Here is a 17640-nt window from a genome sequence, read left to right on the forward strand (position 1 = left end):
TTTCTGTACAAGAAGAGTGATGGGTGAGGATGGGGGGGGGTGGCTCAGAGATCTGGCTCCATCCTGGGGGTGCTGTGGCCTTGGGAGGTCCCAGAACTGGGTCATCCCCAAGTGGAGCTGTTTGGGTCAAGGTTCTGCTTGCTGCTGGATGGGTTTTTGGGTGCAATCGGTGTCATTTTAAGCATCCATCAAGCCTTGGAGAATGGAGGAGACCTGAGAGATGGTGGTCAGGGCTTGGGGGGGCTGTGCTGAGGGTGGGGGTGGGTGATGGGATCCCTGCTGACATATCCTCATTCCTCCTCTTCCTCCTCCTCTCCCTCCTCCTCTCCCTCCTCCTCTCCCTCCTCCTCTCCCTCCTCCTCTCCCTCCTCCTCTCCCTCCTCCTCTCCCTCCTCCTCTCCCTCCTCCTCTCCCTCCTCCTCTTCCTCCTCTTCCTCCTCTTCCTCCTCTTCCTCCTCTTCCTCCTCCTCTTCCTCCTCCTCTTCCTCCTCCTCTTCCTCCTCCTCTTCCTCCTCCTCAGCATCCGCAAAGTCTGGCAGAAGAGGAAGTGTGGGGTGAAGTATGGCTGCCTGACCATCTCCCACAGCATGGTGAGGAGCAGGAGAGGTGGTGGTGGGGGTGCCCCTGGGAACCTTGGTGCCTGTTGGATTTTTAGTTTTGCCCAAATGGTCACAAATCAAACTTAAAATGGAGTCCTAAGCAGGACTGGCCTGGGGTGTCCCCCCCCTGGGGTCCATAAGTGTCATTGAGAGGGGACATTGGGTTGGGTTGGAGCAGTGAGATGGACATTGAGGTGCCAGAGAGGGCCCAGGGGCTGGGGGGGGTTGGGGTGAAATGTTCGTGCTGCCCCCTGGTGATGGAGACTGCGAACTGCAGGGGGGACAAGGGACAAGGCTCAGGGACATCACGGAGCTGTCCTGGAGTCATCGGATGGTTTGGGGGTGAAGGGACTTTAAAGCCCATTTAATTCCCACCCCTGCCATGGGCAGGGACACCTCCCCCAGCCCAGGGTGCTCCAAGCCCCATCCAACCTTGGACACTGCCAGGGATGGGGCAGCCACAGCTTCTGGGGGCACCCTGGGCACCTTCACACCCAAGAGTTTCTTCCCAATGTCCACTCTAAATCCTTCTGCCACTTTAAACCCATTACCCCTCATCCCATCCCTCCAGCCCCTTGTCCCAAGTCCCTTCCCAGCTTTCCTGGAGCCCCTTCAGGCACTGGAAGGTGCTCTAAGGTCTCCCCATTGCAGCCTTCTCTTCTCCAGGCTGAACACCCCCAAATTTCTCCCAGTCTGGCTCCAGAGCTGCTCCAGCCCTCAGCTCCTGTTCTCCTGCAAAGGGGCAGGGAAGGTCCCACTCACCTGCTTATCCCCAGAGGGACCCTCTGGGAATGCTCCTTCTCCCACTTGAGCTGCAGTTGAGGGGGATGGATGCTCAGTGAGGCATTTCCCACCCCTTCCCAGTTACTGACCCTGCTTCTTGTCCTCCCCCCCTGCAGATAAACCGTCCCCCTGTCAAGCTGAACCTCCTCACCTGCCAAGTCAGGCCCCACGCCGAGGAGAAGAAGTGCTTTGACCTGGTGACACGTGAGTGCCACCACGGGGGTGGCTTTCTTGGAGCTGGCAGTGGCTGAGCTGCCCGGGGGGACTCCAACCTCCTCGCAGGGAGTTCTAGGGAGCCAGGAGGTCTCCCCACAGCCTCCTCGTCTCCAGGCTGAACACCCCTCAGCTGATTCCCTCAGATTTAGCAACCTCAAGACAAAAAGAGGTGTTGGCAGCTTGGGGGTGGTGACAGGGTGACAGCAGGGGCTGCGCTGGAGTTGGGAGCAGCTCTGTTGGAGCAGGCTAAGCTCCTTCCTGCCATCCCAGACATCCCCAGTTCCCCTCTTCACCTTCTTCCCTCTTCTCCCCATCCCTGCAGACAACAGGACCTACCACTTCCAGGCAGAGGATGAGCAGGAGTGCGTGGTGTAAGTCCTGGTGCTGCTGCCTCCCATCCTCCTCTTCCTCCCCCATCCTCCTCTTCCTCTTCCTCCTCCTGACGAGTTTCCCTCCTGCCCAGGTGGGTCTCAGTGCTGCAGAACAGCAAGGATGAAGCCCTGAGCAATGCCTTCCGAGGGGACCCCAGCAGCAGTGGGGGGGCAGCAGGTGGGGGGGCAGATGGTGGCTTGCAGGACCTCACCAAGGCAGTGATCACCGAGGTGAAGAACATGGCAGGAAACAGGCAGTGCTGTGACTGTGGAGCCCCGGGTAGGGCAGGGGGGGACACGTGTCCCCTCCTCTAGATGTGTGGGGAGGGGGTTTGGAGCCTCCCGGGGGGATGCTGAGCCCCACGTTGGTCCCCACCCTGTGCAGACCCCACGTGGCTTTCTACCAACCTGGGGATCCTGACCTGCATCGAGTGCTCCGGCATCCATCGGGAGCTGGGGGTGCATTATTCCCGGATCCAATCCCTCACCCTGGATGTTCTCAGCACCTCCGAGCTCCTGGTAAGGGGATTCCCCAGCTCAGAGAGCTCACAGCCCCCCCCCCAGGAGCCCCCCAGAACCTCCTGGATTGCAGAGTTCATCCCTCCCCTATCCCCTGTTTGCTCGCAAACGTGCCTCGGTTTCCCCAGCTGCAGTTTGCAGCCCCCAGTGCTGTGGTCCCAGTGATTGGGGGGGCTCTACAAAAGCCATTGTTGAACTGGGGGGGGGTGGCTGGCAGCCCCCCAGGATTTGCTCCCTTTTAAACCAGATGTCCCAAGCTGAAAGAGCCTCATTCCTGGGGGAGCTGCTGCTCTGGGGAAGGTCCTGGGTGGATCCAGTGGATTCCTTCTGCCCCTCTGGCTCCAGGATGGTGTTGGGGCAGGGTGGTGGTGGCCATGGGGGGGGACATTCATCTCCCCTTGTCCCTCTGTCCCCACAGCTGGCTGTCAGCATTGGCAACACTCGCTTCAACGAGATCATGGAGGCCACGCTGCCCACGCAGGACTGTCCCAAACCCTCTGCCAGCAGTGACATGTGAGTTGGCCACAGCCTGGGGGGATTCAGGGGGGTTTGGGAGGAGGGGAGATGCCCAGGGCATGGTGTCCCCTCACTGCTGCCCATCAGCTCCAAGCCAGCCCAGGGATGAGAGGTGGGGAGATCCTGGTGGCATCGCTTGGGGGATGCTGGGGATCTGCACCTTTTCCAAGGGGTTTTTCCCCCCAGACCTGAGGCTGGAGGAGGAGGCAGGAATTTGGGGTGCTTCCAGCTGGGGTGGGGACCCAGGGGGGTTTGGTGGTGGTGCTGATGGCACCTGCAGGGCTGCCCGGAAGGAATTCATCGTGGCCAAGTACATGGAGCGGCGTTACGTCCAGAGGAGCAGCCCCGAGGATCCCCACCGCCTCTGGGAAGCCATCCAGACCCGGGACCTCCTGGCCCTGCTCCAGGCTTTTGCTGAGGGCCACGATCTGGCCAAGCCCCTGGCCAGCCCCGAGGGTCAGGTGAGCCCCGTGGCCACCCCCGAGCAGTGCCTGAGCCTTGTATCCCTCTGGGTACCACCAGCAGGGATCTCCTGCTCTTTGGGTGGAGATGGGGCCCTGGGAAGGTGAATATCTTCAGGTCCAGCTCTTTCCTCCATCCTGGGGGAGATGAAGCCTCCTTGGGTCCAGCTCTCTCCTGCCCTGCACCTGGGAGGAGACAAAGCATCCTCAGGTCCAGCTCTTCTTTCCCTTTGTCCTGGGGGAGATGAAGCCTCCTTGAGTCCAGGTTTCTTCTCTCTTTCTTGGAGGACACAAAGCTTCCTCCTCTCCATCTGAAAGGAGATGAAGCCTCCTTGGTTCCAGCTCCTTTCTCTCCATCCTGGGGGAGTTGAAGCCTCCTTTGGTCCAGCTTCTTCCTCCTAATCTTGGGGGAGATGAAGCCTCCTTTGGTCCAGCTCCTTTCTCCCCATCCTGGGGCAGATGAAGCCTCTTTGGGTCCATCTCTCCTCTCCCCTCCATCTCCCAGCAGGACCCGGCTGAGCTGGCCCTGCACATGGCCGTACGCCAGGCTGACAGATCCTCCCTTCCTCTGGTGGATTTCATCATCCAGAACGGGTACCTTACCCCAGCTGCCCTCCGTGTCCCCTGTCCCCTCCCCTGCAGGGTCTGGGGGGTGGGACCCATGGCTTTGGTGCTCTTGAGGACAGGGGGACACTGGACCGGGTGATGCCGGACGGGAACACGGCTCTGCACTATGGTGCTCTCTACAACCAACCCAACTGCCTCAAGCTGCTCCTGAAGGGCAAAGCTGCCTTCAGCACAGGTATGGAGCTGGCTGGGGGGAATCTGAGGTGGGGACAGGGTGGCTGTGACCTGGAGATGTCCCCTTTGGTCCCTCCTGCAGTGAATGCAGCGGGTGAGACGGCCCTGGAGGTGGCCAGGAGGCTGAAACACACAGAGTGTGAGGAGCTGGTAGGTGGGATGAAGGGATGGGGGAGAGGTTTGGGATGGGGCCAGGGGACTGGAGAGCCCCAGGGAAGGGCTGGCGTGGAGGTGGGGGGCTCTGGGGACACGTTCCCCTCCCTGTGCTGACCCCAGCCTGCTCAGCTGGAGCAGGCACAGGCGGGGAAGCTCTCCCCGCAGATCCACGTGGATTACGACTGGGAACCCCCCAGGAATTCCCCTATGACAGTGAGGAGGAGCTGGAGGAGAAGGTACCTGGGGAATGGGGGTGGTGGGGCCCTCGCATCCCCAGCGAGGGGGGTGCAGAGCCTTGGGACAGCCCTGGAGCTGGGTGTCTGTCCCCAGGTGAGCCCCCTCCAGCGCTCCTTCAAGGGGACGTCACCCCTGGCCACCACCCCCCTGCCCGCTGCCCCCCAGCCCCGCTGGAGCTGCATGGGGATGGACATCACCAACAAGACCTACGAGAGTGTCCTGGTGCCCTCCCACCCCACTCCCCGACGGGCCCACAGCGAGGAGATCCCCCCCCCCCTGCCCCTCAAAAACCCCACGCGGGGCAGCGCCCGCCCCAAGCCCGGCCACAGCCCCACTGGTGAGTCTGGGGTGGGAGGGTCACCTCTGGGGGCTGTCCCCTTACTCGTGGAGGGTTTGTGGCACCCACGGAGGGTGTGTTCCTTCACCCGTGGTGGGGATGTCACCTGTGGTGTCAGGTTGTCACTTCATCCCTGGTGGGACTGTCCCCAACCCAATGGTGGAGCTGTCACCCATGGTGGATCTGTCACCCATGATGGATCTGTCCCCTTGCTCATGGTGGAGCTGTCACCCATGGTGGATCTGTCCTTTTTGGGGATGGGGGTGTCTGTCCCTTCCCCCACCCCTCATATTTATTGTTCCCCCCCCCCCCAGAACGCCCTGAGCTCCCCCGCCAAGCCTCAGACCCTCACTTCTCGGGGGTGGCCGAGGTTCCTGCGTGGCGTGGGCTCCCCTCAGCCTCCAGCCTGGGTGCCCTGGACACCATCTCCAGCCCCCCCAGCACCCGCAGCCCCCCCGAGACCCGGCGGGCAGCTTACTGGGAGACCCGGTCAGAGACCGAGACCAACGGCAACCGAAGGGCTCCAGAGCTCAACCCCCCCCCCGGGCAGCCCCCCCCGGGCACCACGGCCCCCGACATCCCCCCCGTCAAGTTTGGGTATGGACACCCCCTCTCCCTTCTATCTGCTCCAGCCTTGGGGGAGGGGGTGGCACTGGATGGTGCTGGGGGGTTGGTGTCAACCCCTGGTGTGTCACCCCCCCCCAAGGCATGAGGGACCCCAAATTGTCCCTTAAGGGGGGGTGGAGGGGGGAGTTAAGGGGTCCCCGTCCTCAGCTGGACCCCCCTCCTCCCCCTCCCCAGGGGGTTGATGCTGGCCCTGGGGTGCAGGAGGGGGTGGGGGAAGTTGCTGGGTGGTCCCTGGAGAAGGTGACACGGGTTTTGGGGGGGGACATGGCACCACAACTGTCACTTGGGGTGACTTGACCAAAGTGATTGGATTTCCCCTCAGTTTTGGAAATCAGGGTGGGTTCGAGCCCCTCTGAGGCAGGATGGGGACCAGGACCCCCCCTGTCCATCCCTTGGGTCCTGCTGGGGACCCCAGACCCCCCTGAGACTTCATGGGGAGGGGGGCAGGGGGTGGGGGTGACAATGTCCCTGCTGTCCCCACAGCTCGGGGAGCACCCGCTCGTACCGGCGCATCAGCGGGGGGGGGGGGGGCAAAGTGGGGTCACCCCTGTCCCCCCAGAGCCCCGAGGACCCCACCCTCAGCAAAACGCCCCCCGTGCCCATGCCCAGGAGGTTCGCTCCAGTAAGTGCCACCACCTGGGGGGGGTCTCAGAGGGGCTGCAATGGGAGGGGGGGGGGGGTCACCCTCTGCCTCCTCAAGCATCCAAGCACCCTGAAGCAGGGGGGTGGCAGTAGGGGTGTCATGTCCCTCTGTCACCCTTTGGGGTTGCCTTTTTTTTTTTTTTTTTTTTGGGGGGGGGGAATGGGTTTTGTGACCTCCTTGTCCCCTCTGCAGGCCAAGGGGAAGCAGAAGAGGGTGAAGGCAGTGGCTGACTGCAAGGGGGACAAGGCAAGGGAGCTGACATTCTCCAAGGGAGAGGTGATCGTGGTGACCCGAGAGGAGGATGAGCAGAGCTGGGTGAGTAGACACTGGGGGTCCCAACCCTTTATCCCCCCCACCCCCCCAATTCTCTGGGTGTTCATAGATGGGGGCCCCCTACCCCCTGGAGAAGGGCATGGGTGCATCACCAGGTCCTCTGAATCCCTCTGGGAATGGGGACAGCAACCCCAAAGCTTCTCCCCTGCTTGGGGTTGGGACTCCCCCCACCCCTGAACTCCCAACTCCCCCCCCCCCTTTCTGTACCCCCAGGTTGGATTCATTGAGGGCGATGGCTCCCGCACTGGGGTCTTCCCTGCCAGCTTCGTCCACCTCCTGCAGGACTGACAGGGGGACAGTGGCCCCTTTTGTCCCTGTCCCCTCTGTGGGGACCTGAGGCAGCTCCCCACCGGCTGAGGAGCAGCCCCAGCCCCAGCCCCAGCAGAATTGGGACATGTGCCCAGGAGCCTCCTGTGGGACCATCCTGCCCTCTGAGGGGGCTCAGAGACACCCCCCCCCCATCCATACATTGGGAAGATCACCCCTAGATCCTTCTGGGGGGGGGTTGGGGGGCTGCCACCCCCTTGGGAGGAGGGCAGAGAACTGGCAGACTCATGACAGTTGTGGGCTGAGGTTTCTCTGCTGTGTTCCCCCCCCTCCCTGGGGCTTTCTTCTCCCTTGCCTGCAAGAATTTGAGGATGGGGGGGGAATGCTTAGTGCCCCCCACTCTCCTCTATGGACCCCCCCATAACCAGCTTGGAGGGGGGAAGGGGTGAGGGGCAGCTGAGTGTGTGTCCCCCCCCTCCTTTATCCCCACCTGTGAAGTGTTTGGGAGGGGCAGGGGCTTCAGGAACCTCGTCTGGAGGGGCTCTGCCCCTTTCCCCCCCCCCCCAGACTGGGCTGGTGGGGTTTGGATGTCTCAAAACCTCCCCAAAAGGGGTGGCAAAATGTCCCCCCACTGGTTTAGGAGGGGGGTTTGGGGGGGCAGCCCCTGCCCCTGGCTGGGGTGGGTGCTGGATCACCTCCCCGGCCCTGGGGGGGCTCTTAGGGGGAGTTGGGGGGGGGGATCCTGCAGCTTTTACTGGGACCAATGTCCCCATTTCAGCCCCCCTCAGCCCCCCCCTCCCTGCCCTTTTCTCGTTTGTGTCAGATATTTCATCTCACCAGCAGCCTTTTTGGGGTTAATTTTTCATGTTTTCTGTCTCTGGTTTCTAATAAACCCAACACTTTTGTAAATGTGTGGCAGGGGGGGGGCTGGCAGTCCCCAATCCAGGTGATGTTGGGGACATCACAACCTCCTGAGCATCAGGGGCCCCATGGCCTCGGGGGTGGCATTTGAGGGGGAGTGGTGGGGAGCACTGAGCAGGACCCCTCTACAGCCACCCCCCTTGGACAGGGACAAGCGAGGGTGGCACTTGTCACCTCACCCAACCCCTGGTGCCAGGCCAGCCTGGGGACAGCATTGTGTCCCCTCCTATGGGTGCTTGAGGGGATCCTGGCACCCACCCTGGTCTGGGTGGTCCCGGGGGGGGCTCAGCAGAGGTGATGCTGGGGAAGCTTTGACAAAGAGCATGGGACATGTTGGGGTGGCATTTGTCACCAGGGGGGGGTCCCCGGGGGATCTCCCTGCTGCAGGACACGGGTGGGGTGGGGGGTGGCAGCACCAAATGCAGCCCACACCTCGGGCAGAGCCATCAGGGGGGGGCATGAAGCCACATCGAAGGTGTCAAAGCCACATCCAGGGTGCCAACGCCACATCGAGGGTGACAAAGCCACATCGAGGTGCTGAGGTGGCATTTGTCACCAGGGGGTTTTATTCCCTTGGGGATCTCCCTGGGGGTGGCACTACAACTGCACCCCCTCCCTCGGGCTGAGCTATCCTGGGGGGGGCACAAAGCCACAGCAAAGGTGACAAAGCCACAGCAAAGGTGACAAAGCCACATCCCGACGGGCAAAGCCACATCGAGGTGCTGAGGTGGCATTTGTCACCAGGGGGTGTTTCCCTGGGGATCTCCTTGCTCCAGGAGAGGGTGGGGGTGCAACCCACCCCTTGGGCTGGGGAGGGGGGTGGCAAAGCCCCATCCCGGGAAAAAGCCCCATCCCGGGGGACAAAGCCACCTCCTGAGCCTTCTCCTTGCAGCCCCTCGGTGCCCCCAGCCCCCCTGGGTGGCTCTGCCCTGTGTCCCCCTGCACCCTACCCAGTGCCTCCCCCCTTCTCCGGCTCTCCGCTCCCCCCCCCGCAGTTCCCGGTTATATTTAGCCCTCCCCGTGCCATTTCCCTGCCTTGCCAGGAGTTCAGAACCGGCCGGGACAACCCCACCTCCTTTTTTTTTTTTTTTTTTATTTAAGGTTTTTTTTTTTAGTTTTTTTCCTTTCCTCCTCCCCCCCCTCCCCCCCTTTCCAGCCCGGCTGCTTCTTCGTACCCCCCCCCACCCCCCCTCTCCCAGCCCACCCCCCCCCCCCCACCCATGCCGGCAGCACCCACCTCTGCCCGCTGTCACCTTGGCTTTGCCCCGTTGGCTACCGAAGGCCGGGGGCCAGTAGCCAACTGCCGGCATGGGGCCCGCTGAGGAGCTGGTCCGGATTGCCAAGAAATTGGATAAGATGGTGGCCAGGAAGAGCACGGTAAGGTGGCCCGGGGGAGGGGGGATTTGCACACGCGTGTGCAATTCCAGACGTGTGCACATTTCCACGTATGTTTGGGGGGCACAAGGCAAGGGAAGGGGGTGTTGGGGTTCTGCTCTGCACCCCCCCCAAAACTTGTTGTTTGTGGTTCTGGAGGGGCTGAGTGGGTCTGGGGGTGCTGAGCACCCATAGGTGCCACCTGCACCCCTGGGGTGCTCCCCCAGCCCTGCAAAATGGGAGCCAGCACCCGAGGGGGGGTATTTTACCTCCAGTTTTGGGGTCTCCTGCACCCCCCACACCTGCTGGGATTTGGGGGGGGGCTGTCCCGGGTTTGGGGGGGTGGGTGGCAGCTGAGGGCACCCCATGGGACTCTGGGTGACAGGTGCTTGGCCACCAGCCCGGCCACCAACACCCGATCGGGGCTCAGCCCCGTGCAAGGGCAAACAACACGGGGGGGGGGGGGGGGGGGGGGGGAAACGGGACATGCACGGACGGACAAACCCCTCCCCCTGACCCCCCCCAGCCCTTGCACAAGCGTGTGGAAACGTGCAAAAAGTGGGGAGGGGGCTGAGCCATGGCCCGCGGGTGACTTTGGTGACCTTGGAGGGGGGGGTGTCCTGGGGGAGGGATTGGGGGGGGACACAGGGTGGTCCCTGAATGCCGGGGAGGGGGGATCACCCTCTGGCCACCCCTGTTGGGTGGTGGGGCAGGGACAAGGCGAGGTGACACGCGTGTCCCCCCACCCATCGTGTCCCCCCCCCCGCGGTCCTGGCAGCCTTGGTGCCCGGTGAGGATCCAGCCGGGAACCCAAGTTAATTTTTAACCCGAGGATTTGCCCGTTTACTTTCGGCCTTTGCCCGGACAGGGTGCAGGATCTGGGAGGGGTCTGTGGGGGGAAGTGATGATCTAAGTGTGTGTCCCCCCCTCCAGAGCTGGTGGCATTTTTGGAACCCACCCAGCCCCCATGGGAACCACTTGGGGGGGGGTCCCCTCCCTGGGGAAATGATGCTGGGGATAAAGGGAATTAAATGACAAATTGTGCCTTGAGGGGGGGCAATTGGGTTGGGGTCTGGCAGGGATGTCACCTGCACCCCTTGTATCAGGAGGGGCTGGTCCAGCCCTGGGGGGGGGGACGGGGGTGTCCCCACTGCCAGGAGGTACCTGTGAGCTGGTGGCTGCTCCTGCAGCTCTTTAAATGCCTTGGAGGAGGAGGAGGATGAAGGTGAGGATGAGAAGGATGAGGAGGATGAAGAGGTTGAGGGGGAGAAAGATGAAGGGGAGGATGAGGGTGAGGAGGATGAGGAGGAGAAGGATGAAGAGGGTGAGGAGGAAAAGAATGAGGATAAAGAAGAGGAGGAGGAGGATGAGGAAGATGAGAAGAAGGATGAGGATATAGAAGAGGGTCATGAGGAGGAAGACGAGGATGAAGAGAATGAGGAGAAAGATGAGGATGATGATGGCTCAATGCAGGGGTGATACTTAGCCCTGCAGCCACTCCATGCTCAGGGTCAGGCTGACACCCGTGGGTGAATGTCCCACTGTCCCTGACGGGGACCCTTGGGTGCCCTGTGGTTGTCCCCAGCTCCTGCCAGCCCGGGGTTTCCTTACGGGGAGGGGGGGGAGGTTTCCTGGGGTCCTTCCCAGCTGGGCCACATGTCCCCATGTAGTGATGCTCCAGCTTTGTGTCCCCTTGAAGTGCTGAAGAGAGGAAAATGGGGGGGATGAGGGTGGCCTCAGTGCAGCCCCCTCCCTACTTCTCTCCAGCTCCTCAAGGACCCCCCCCCCATGGCCTCTTCCCACTTTTAGGAAGGGGCACTGGATCTCCTCAAGTCCCTCACCAGCTACACCATGACCATCCAGCTGCTCCAGGTGAGGGGGCTGGGCAGGGGGGGAAAGACCCTATGGGGTGGTTTGTCCTGTGTGTTCCCCCCCCCCCAAATGCACATCCCTAAGGACACATCCCTAAGGACACATCCCTGCCGTGTGTCCCCAGACCACCCGGATCGGGGTGGCTGTCAACTCGGTGAGGAAACACTGCTCAGATGAGGAGGTGGTGGCCTCAGCCAAGATCCTCATCAAGAACTGGAAGAGGTTGCTGGGTGAGTGGAACACCCACTGTGTCCTCCCCCCCTTCACACCTCCTCTCTGGCTGCCCCAGCACCCCAAATACCCTGATGGGACCCGGGGTGGGATGGGATCCAAGCTGGGATGGAGGGGCTGCTGTCACCCTGCCCTGCCAGGTGACATCTGCACTTGGTGGAGTTGCCAAGGGCTCATAGTGGTGTAAAGGTGTAAATCAGTGTGTGTGTGCTCCTTCCCCCGAGGGCTGAGCATCCCCCCCACCCTGAGATGTGACTCCCCAGGTGCTGCCTGGGGCTTGTGACACCCCAGTTCTTATCCCCAGAGTCCTCTGCCCCCCCAAAGAAGGAGAAGGACGTGGATGGGAAGAAGGAGAAGGAGACGGATGGGGAGAAGAAGGAGAAGAAGGGGCTGGAATTTCCCAGCTGCCCCAAAGAAGGGGTGAAGCACCCCAAGAGCCCGGCCGAGAAGCAGAAGGAGAAGCACAAGGAGAGGTGGGGACTCCTGCCTGCTCTTGGGGGGCTGATATGAGCCCCCCCTCTGCTCCTTCCTCCCCAGTTGCTTGGTTCATCCACCCCAGAGAACCTGCAGCAGGGCAGCTTGGGGACAAGGGGGAGAAAAAGTGGCATTATTGTGTTTCTTTTCTCTTCTCTCGAGCAATTTCTTCCCTGGGGGGGGGGGGGACACGACAACGACTGCTTTGGCTGGGGCTCATCTGACCCTGCCCCACTCTTTCTGTCCTTAGGAAAGCCAGCAGGTCCAGCTCCAGTGCCACCACCCCTGGAGGCCACCCTGGTGACTCCATCCCAGAGAGGTACCTGCAGAAAAGGGGCACCCTGACCCTGGGGCTGGGCTCCCTTGGGTGCTGCCAGCCTGGGGGAGGCTTTGCTGGCAGCCTGGGGGCTCGGGGGGTTGGAGGGGGCAGGATGGGGCTCCCTGAGGGCTTCTGTCCCTTCCTTTGGGTTTGTGTGATGAAGAGAGTCCAGGGATGGCAGGAGCCCCACTGTGTCCTTGAAGAAATCATCTTCAGATGGCAAGAAAGAGAGGTGGGTGCCTGGGCTGGGTGGGGAGGGGACAGGTTGGACCCCACCAAGCTGCAGAGGGAGGGGTCTGGACCCACTGCTTGGTCCCTGTTGTCACCCTCTGGAGCTTGTCCTGCTCCAGGTCCTCCAGCACCTCTGCCATCTCCTCCTCTGCCTCCCCACAGAAGAGACCATCAGGGGAGAGGTAAGGAGGGGGTGTCCCCAGGGATGCTTTGAGGGTCCCCTTTGGGGACGCTCTCCCCAGGGCATCCAGGGGGTGGGTTCAGATGTTTGGGAGCCCCCACCCTGCCATGGCTGCTGGGACATTTCCCACGAGGAGCAAATCCCACCCTGGGGAGGAGATTCCTCTGCAGTGATGTGCTGGAGGGGGGGAGGGGGCTGAGGTCCTGCCCCCCATCCCTGTCACCCCTACGTCCCCCTGTGCCACCCTCAGGAGAGCTTCTCTGGGCAGCAGCCCCTTGCCAGCTCCTTCTGCTTCCCGGAGAAACTCCAGTGACAGCAAAGAGGAGAGGTAGGGGACCCCCAACCCACAGCCACAGGACCCCCGAGAGATCCCTGGGGGCTGCTCCGGGACCTCAGCTCCTGCCTGTGTGTCCCCCCCCCCGTGTGGCCCTGCAGAGTCAACAGCAGCAAGGGCAAAGCAGAGACCCCCCGGCCCCCCAGCAGCCCCAGCTTCTCCCCCAGCCCCTGTCTCCTGGCCCCCTGCTACCTCACTGGGGACTCAGTGAGGGACAAATGCATCGAGATGCTGACGGCTGCTCTGAGAATGGAGGGTAAGAGGGGAGGGGGCTGGGAAGGGGGGGACGTGGGAGGGGGGATGGAGGTGTGAGTGATGGGGATGGGGGCGATGGGGGCGATGGGGATGGGGGTGATGGTGGTGATGGGATGAGGGTGATGAGGGTGATGGGATGTGATGGGAGTGACCAGGGGTGGGGATGATGGGATGAGGGTGATGGGGATGGGGGGGATGGGATGGGAGTGATGGGATGAGGGTGATGGGAGTGATGGGGATGGGCATGATGGGGATGGGGGTGATGGGGGTGATGAGATGGGGGTGATGGGAGTGATGGGATGGAGGGGCTGACGATGGGGATGCTGGGGATGGGAGTGCTGGGATGGGGGGGATGTGGATGGGGGATGGGGATGATGGGATGAGGGTGGTGGGGATGATGGGGATGGGGGTGATGGGGATGGATGTTATGGGGTGGGGGTGATGGGGATGATGGGATGGGATTGATGGGGATGGGGGTGCTGGGGGGGACGGGATGGGGGTGCTGGAGCTGGGAGGGTGGTGGTACTGGAGCTGGAGATGCTGGACCCAGAGGTACTGGGACCCAGGGTGCTGGAGCTGGGAGGGGCTGGAGCTGAGGGATACGGGGCTGGGGGGTTCTGAGGATGGGGGTAGTGGAGTTGGGGGTGCTGGAGCCAGAGGTACTGGGGGTACTGGAGCTGGGAGGTACTGGAGCTGGGGGGTACTGGAGCCCATCCTGGGCTGTTTCTCCTCTGGGACAGCCCCATTAGGGACAGCCCTGCACCCCCAGCCCCCTATGACACCCAGGTCACCCTGGCTGTGCACCCAACCCCCAGCCATGGCTCCCAGCTCCATCTTCAGCCCCTAAAATGAAAGCAGGGGAGGTTGGTGGGGTCCCCGAGATGGGGCTGGACATGGGGTGGGGTCAAGATGGGTAAAAAGAGGATTGGGGTTTTTTTTGGTTTTTTTTTTTAGACATTAGGTGTCTGGGACAGGCTTGGGGAGGGGGATGGGACAGGGGAGGTGTTTTTTGGGGTGCATGGTGAGAGCTGTCTGGTTTCACACCTGGAAGTCACCCCTCTTTAGATGACTACAAGGAGTTTGGTGTCAACTGCGAGAAGATGGCCTCAGAGATCGAAGATCATATCCTTTAGGAGGAGGAGATCTGGGGGTTCCCAGGCTGCCTCTGGGCTGAAGGGAGGGGGTGGGACAGGGGACAAGGGACAAGGACAGAGAGAGCCTGGCTCTGCTCCCCCCGCTGCCTGCAGAGGGAGCCCGGAGCCCGGTCAGAACCTGCTGCTGAGCAGAACATCTCCTGGGCCTTCATCTGAGGGGCTGTGTGACCCCAAAAACCCCTCTGCCCAGGACCTGCCCTCTCTGTGTGTCCCAAAAAAATCCTCTGCCCAGGACCTGCCTTCTGTGTGACCCCAAAAACCCCTCTGCCCAGGACCTACCCCCTCTGTGTGTCCCCAAAAACCCCTCTGCCCAGGACCTGCCCTCTCTGTGTGTCCCCCAAAAAATCCTTTGGTCTCAGTGTGTGCCTTCATCCCTAGGGAAATGACCCCCAAACCCAACCAAGGTCTCATCTCTGAGCTTGCCCACATCTCCTGCCAGCCCTGCAGGGATGGAGCCACCTCCATTCATCCCCAGATCAAGGCTTGGGGCCTCCTAGAAGCCCCCACAAAACTGGGACCAAACCCCCCCGGTGGTTCCTCCTCTTGGATACTCATCCCAAACCTTGGTGGGACCCCAAAGCTGCCACTTCCTCCCACCTGGTGGCTTTTTGGCCAGGTTGGGAGGAGGGTGAACATCCCACAGAGTGATGGGGTGGGTGTGGGGGTGGCATCCCCTTATCTTCCCCCCCCTCCCCATTGATTCCTTGACAGACCCCACATATTTTCCAGGAGCTGAAGAGCACGGATATGAAATATCGGAACCGGGTGAGGAGCAGGATCAGCAACCTGAAGGACCCCAAGAACCCCAACCTGAGGAGGAACGTGCTGTGTGGGGCCATCCCACCCAGCCTCATCGCCCGCATGACTGCTGAGGTTGGGGGGGGACATGACATGGGGCTGCTCCTTGGGGACCTCTGAGGGGGGGGAGATTTTCCCAGATGTTCACTTGGGGGTGGGTTTGTCTCAGGAGCTTCCCATCTTTTCCTGGGTCACAGGGAGCATCAGGGATAGAGGGAAAGGAGGAGACACTGCCTGGTGTGTGTCCTCCCCCATTCCCAGGGCCCTGCAGGCCACCAGGTTCATCACAGAGCTGGGTTGGGATGTCACAGTGGCATGAGGGGTCCCCATTCCTCCTCGACTGGGTCCCCAAATGATGCTCCTGGCACCCTCCAGGCTGCAGTTTGGGTCTGAGGATGGGGGTGACATTTCCAGCTGGCTGGACCTGAGCCCTCCAGCAAGCAACGGAGAGGAGCAGCAGTCCTGCTCCTGCAGATGGATTTGGAATGGTTTGGGTTGGAAAAGCCCTCCCAGATCACCCAGCCCATCACCCCAGGACTGCCCAGGTCCCCCCGTGTCCCTCAGCATCACTCAGAGGATGAAGGGGGGGGTGGGGGGTGCTGGATCGTGGTGGTTTGGCTGCAAGTCCCCAAGCTGAGTCCTGACCCAAGTGGTGCTGGTGGCAGGAGATGGCCAGTGATGAGCTGAAGGAGCTGAGGAATGCCATGACCCAGGAAGCCATCCGGGAGCACCAGATGGCCAAGACGGGCGGCACCGTCACCGACCTCTTCCAGTGCGGGAAGTGCAAGAAGAAGAACTGCACCTACAACCAGGTCAGCCCCACCCCATCCCCTGGAGACCTGGAGGTTTTTTTTTGGGGGGGAAGGACCTCAGAGGCTTCCCAACTGACCTGGCCCCCCCGTTCCATCACCCCAGGTGCAGACCCGCAGTGCTGATGAGCCCATGACCACCTTCGTGTTGTGCAATGAGTGCGGGAACCGCTGGAAGGTCTGTGCCCAGCTTGGGGGGGGCTGGGACCCAAACCCTGCCCTGGGTCCCCTAAAATATGCTGGGGGGTTGGGTGAGGGCTCAGTGCTCAGCTCTGGGTCTGCTTGGAGCACAAGCACCAGGAGGAGCTGAGGGTGCTGATTCTCCAGGGCTTCACTGTACTGCTCCTCATTCTCCTCGTGGGCTGAGTTGGGGGGGAGACGGGGTGGCCCTGAGCATCCCCATCACTGGAGATCCTCCCAGCAGCCAGCACCCTCCTGCCCATCCCTCTGTAGCAGAGCTGGGGATGATCCTGCTGCAGGAGAGCCACGGGATGTCCTAAAACCTTCCCTATGGCTCTGGATTTCAGGGGTGCTCCCTGCAACCCCCTGAGAGGAGGTTGGAGCCAGGGGGGGTCGGGCTCTGCTCCCAAGGAACAAGGGATGGGACAAGAGGAACTTTGGGCACAACTCAAGTGGTGCCAGGGGAGGTTTAGGTTGGAGCTGGGGAAGAATTTCTCCCTGGAAAGGGTTGTCAGGACCTGGCCCAGGCTGCCCAGGGCAGGGCTGGAGTCCCCATCATCCCTGGAGGGGTTTCAGAGAAACCCCTGGAGCTGTGGGGATGAGGGACATGGGGTGGGGGTGGCCTTGGTCAGCAGTGGGGTCATGGTTGGACTTGAGGATCTTGAAGGGCTTTCCCAGCCTGTGGGATTCTGTGGTGGAGTCCCCACCATCCCTGGAGGGGGTTCAGAGCCCTGGAGATGTGGGGACGAGGGACAATGGTGGCCTTGGCAGTGCTGGGTTAACAACTGGACTCAATGATCTTAGAAATCCTTTCCACATTCTATAATTATTTTTTTTACCCCTTTTTAAGCCAGTTTTGGGCACACCATCACGTTGCCAGGCTGGCTGGCCAGCACCCATGGCCACTCAACTCCCCAGTGCTTCATGGGGACCCAGGTGCCCAGTGCTGGGGGAGGATGGGACCCCCCCCAACACCCCCTGAGGATGCTCAGGAAGCCAAAACCCAAACCCAACTCACTCAGCCCAAGGAGTGGGGCAGTGGTGGTGTGATGGTTGGGCTGGATGATCTGGGGGGGGCTTTACTAACCCAAACCATTCCATGTTTCTGCAGTTCTGCTGATGGCACCCAGCGATGGGGCTGGAGGGGACGTGGAGTGACCTGGGACACTGGGACAGCCACACCGAGCAACTGGGATGGGGTGGGAGGGTGACCAGGGCAGCACTGGTCCCCATACCCCAGCTCCCCATTTCCTTGCACTGGGCTCCCCCCAAACCCCCAGGACAGAGGCTGCTGGGGAATTGGAGTGGTTCCACCCCACAAGTCCCTTTGCTTGAGTTGTGCTGGGAATCCACTGGGAAGGAACCCATCCCTGGAGAGGGAAACTGGTCTGACCTGGACAGCTTGCTCTTCCCTGGGAGAAACCTTGGTTTGAGCCCCAGACACCTCCTTCCTCACCTGGGCACCCAGAGGGCCACGATGCTGGGGAGATGCCACCCCCTCCCTCGTGTCTGTGACAGTCACAGGGCACTGTGTCCTCCAGAAAAGAAAAAGGGATGAGGGAGAGAGAGGGCTGGGGAAGGACCTCCCAGCTGGAGCAATAAAGGTGTGAGTTGCCCCTGGGCACAGCTTTGCTTTCTGAA

At 61.7% G+C, this 17640-nt stretch overlaps 2 protein-coding genes across 3 annotated transcripts; both read left to right on the plus strand.

The window, feature by feature from the left end:
• Positions 1 to 3: 3 nt before the first annotated feature.
• Positions 4 to 7833, plus strand: LOC103535512 (arf-GAP with SH3 domain, ANK repeat and PH domain-containing protein 3; the record flags this gene model as incomplete). Its single annotated transcript, XM_030464236.1, is given in 18 exon segments — positions 4 to 23; positions 521 to 590; positions 1499 to 1586; positions 1921 to 1969; positions 2062 to 2249; positions 2355 to 2488; positions 2907 to 3001; positions 3285 to 3465; positions 3971 to 4059; positions 4152 to 4267; positions 4349 to 4416; positions 4552 to 4615; positions 4618 to 4658; positions 4753 to 4996; positions 5311 to 5593; positions 6107 to 6245; positions 6459 to 6581; positions 6813 to 7833. Coding segments are annotated over 18 exon segments (2067 nt in total), but the record flags the coding sequence as incomplete, so codon positions are not given.
• Positions 7834 to 8947: 1114 nt separating this feature from the next.
• Positions 8948 to 17640, plus strand: TCEA3 (transcription elongation factor A3). 2 transcript variants are annotated; one of them, XM_030464421.1, is made up of 14 exons: positions 8948 to 9164; positions 10971 to 11033; positions 11158 to 11263; positions 11569 to 11737; positions 11989 to 12057; positions 12221 to 12289; positions 12408 to 12470; positions 12720 to 12797; positions 12971 to 13059; positions 14124 to 14180; positions 14931 to 15085; positions 15676 to 15822; positions 15926 to 15997; positions 17111 to 17640. In XM_030464421.1, exons 1-14 carry the CDS (start codon positions 9096 to 9098, stop codon positions 17117 to 17119), a joined length of 1215 nt encoding a protein of 404 aa, XP_030320281.1. In that variant the 5' UTR covers positions 8948 to 9095; the 3' UTR covers positions 17120 to 17640. The 2 variants fall into 2 exon arrangements, with proteins under 2 accessions (XP_030320281.1, XP_030320280.1); XM_030464420.1 differs by having other exon boundaries at positions 8949 to 9164; positions 12905 to 13059.

This window comes from Calypte anna, chromosome 23 (genome assembly GCF_003957555.1).
Source record: "Calypte anna isolate BGI_N300 chromosome 23, bCalAnn1_v1.p, whole genome shotgun sequence".
NCBI lineage: Eukaryota > Metazoa > Chordata > Aves > Apodiformes > Trochilidae > Calypte > Calypte anna.

What these genes read in the sequence shown, in the direction of transcription:
- TCEA3 (XM_030464420.1), top strand. Translation starts at nt 9,096, where the DNA reads ATGGGGCCCGCTGAGGAGCTGGTCCGGATTGCCAAGAAATTGGATAAG. An exon ending in AAGGAGAAGCACAAGGAGAG is followed by an intron (nt 11,738 to 11,988) that starts GTGGGGACTCCT and finishes TTCTGTCCTTAG; the next exon opens with GAAAGCCAGCAGGTCCAGCT. An exon ending in GGTGACTCCATCCCAGAGAG is followed by an intron (nt 12,058 to 12,220) that starts GTACCTGCAGAA and finishes TGTGTGATGAAG; the next exon opens with AGAGTCCAGGGATGGCAGGA.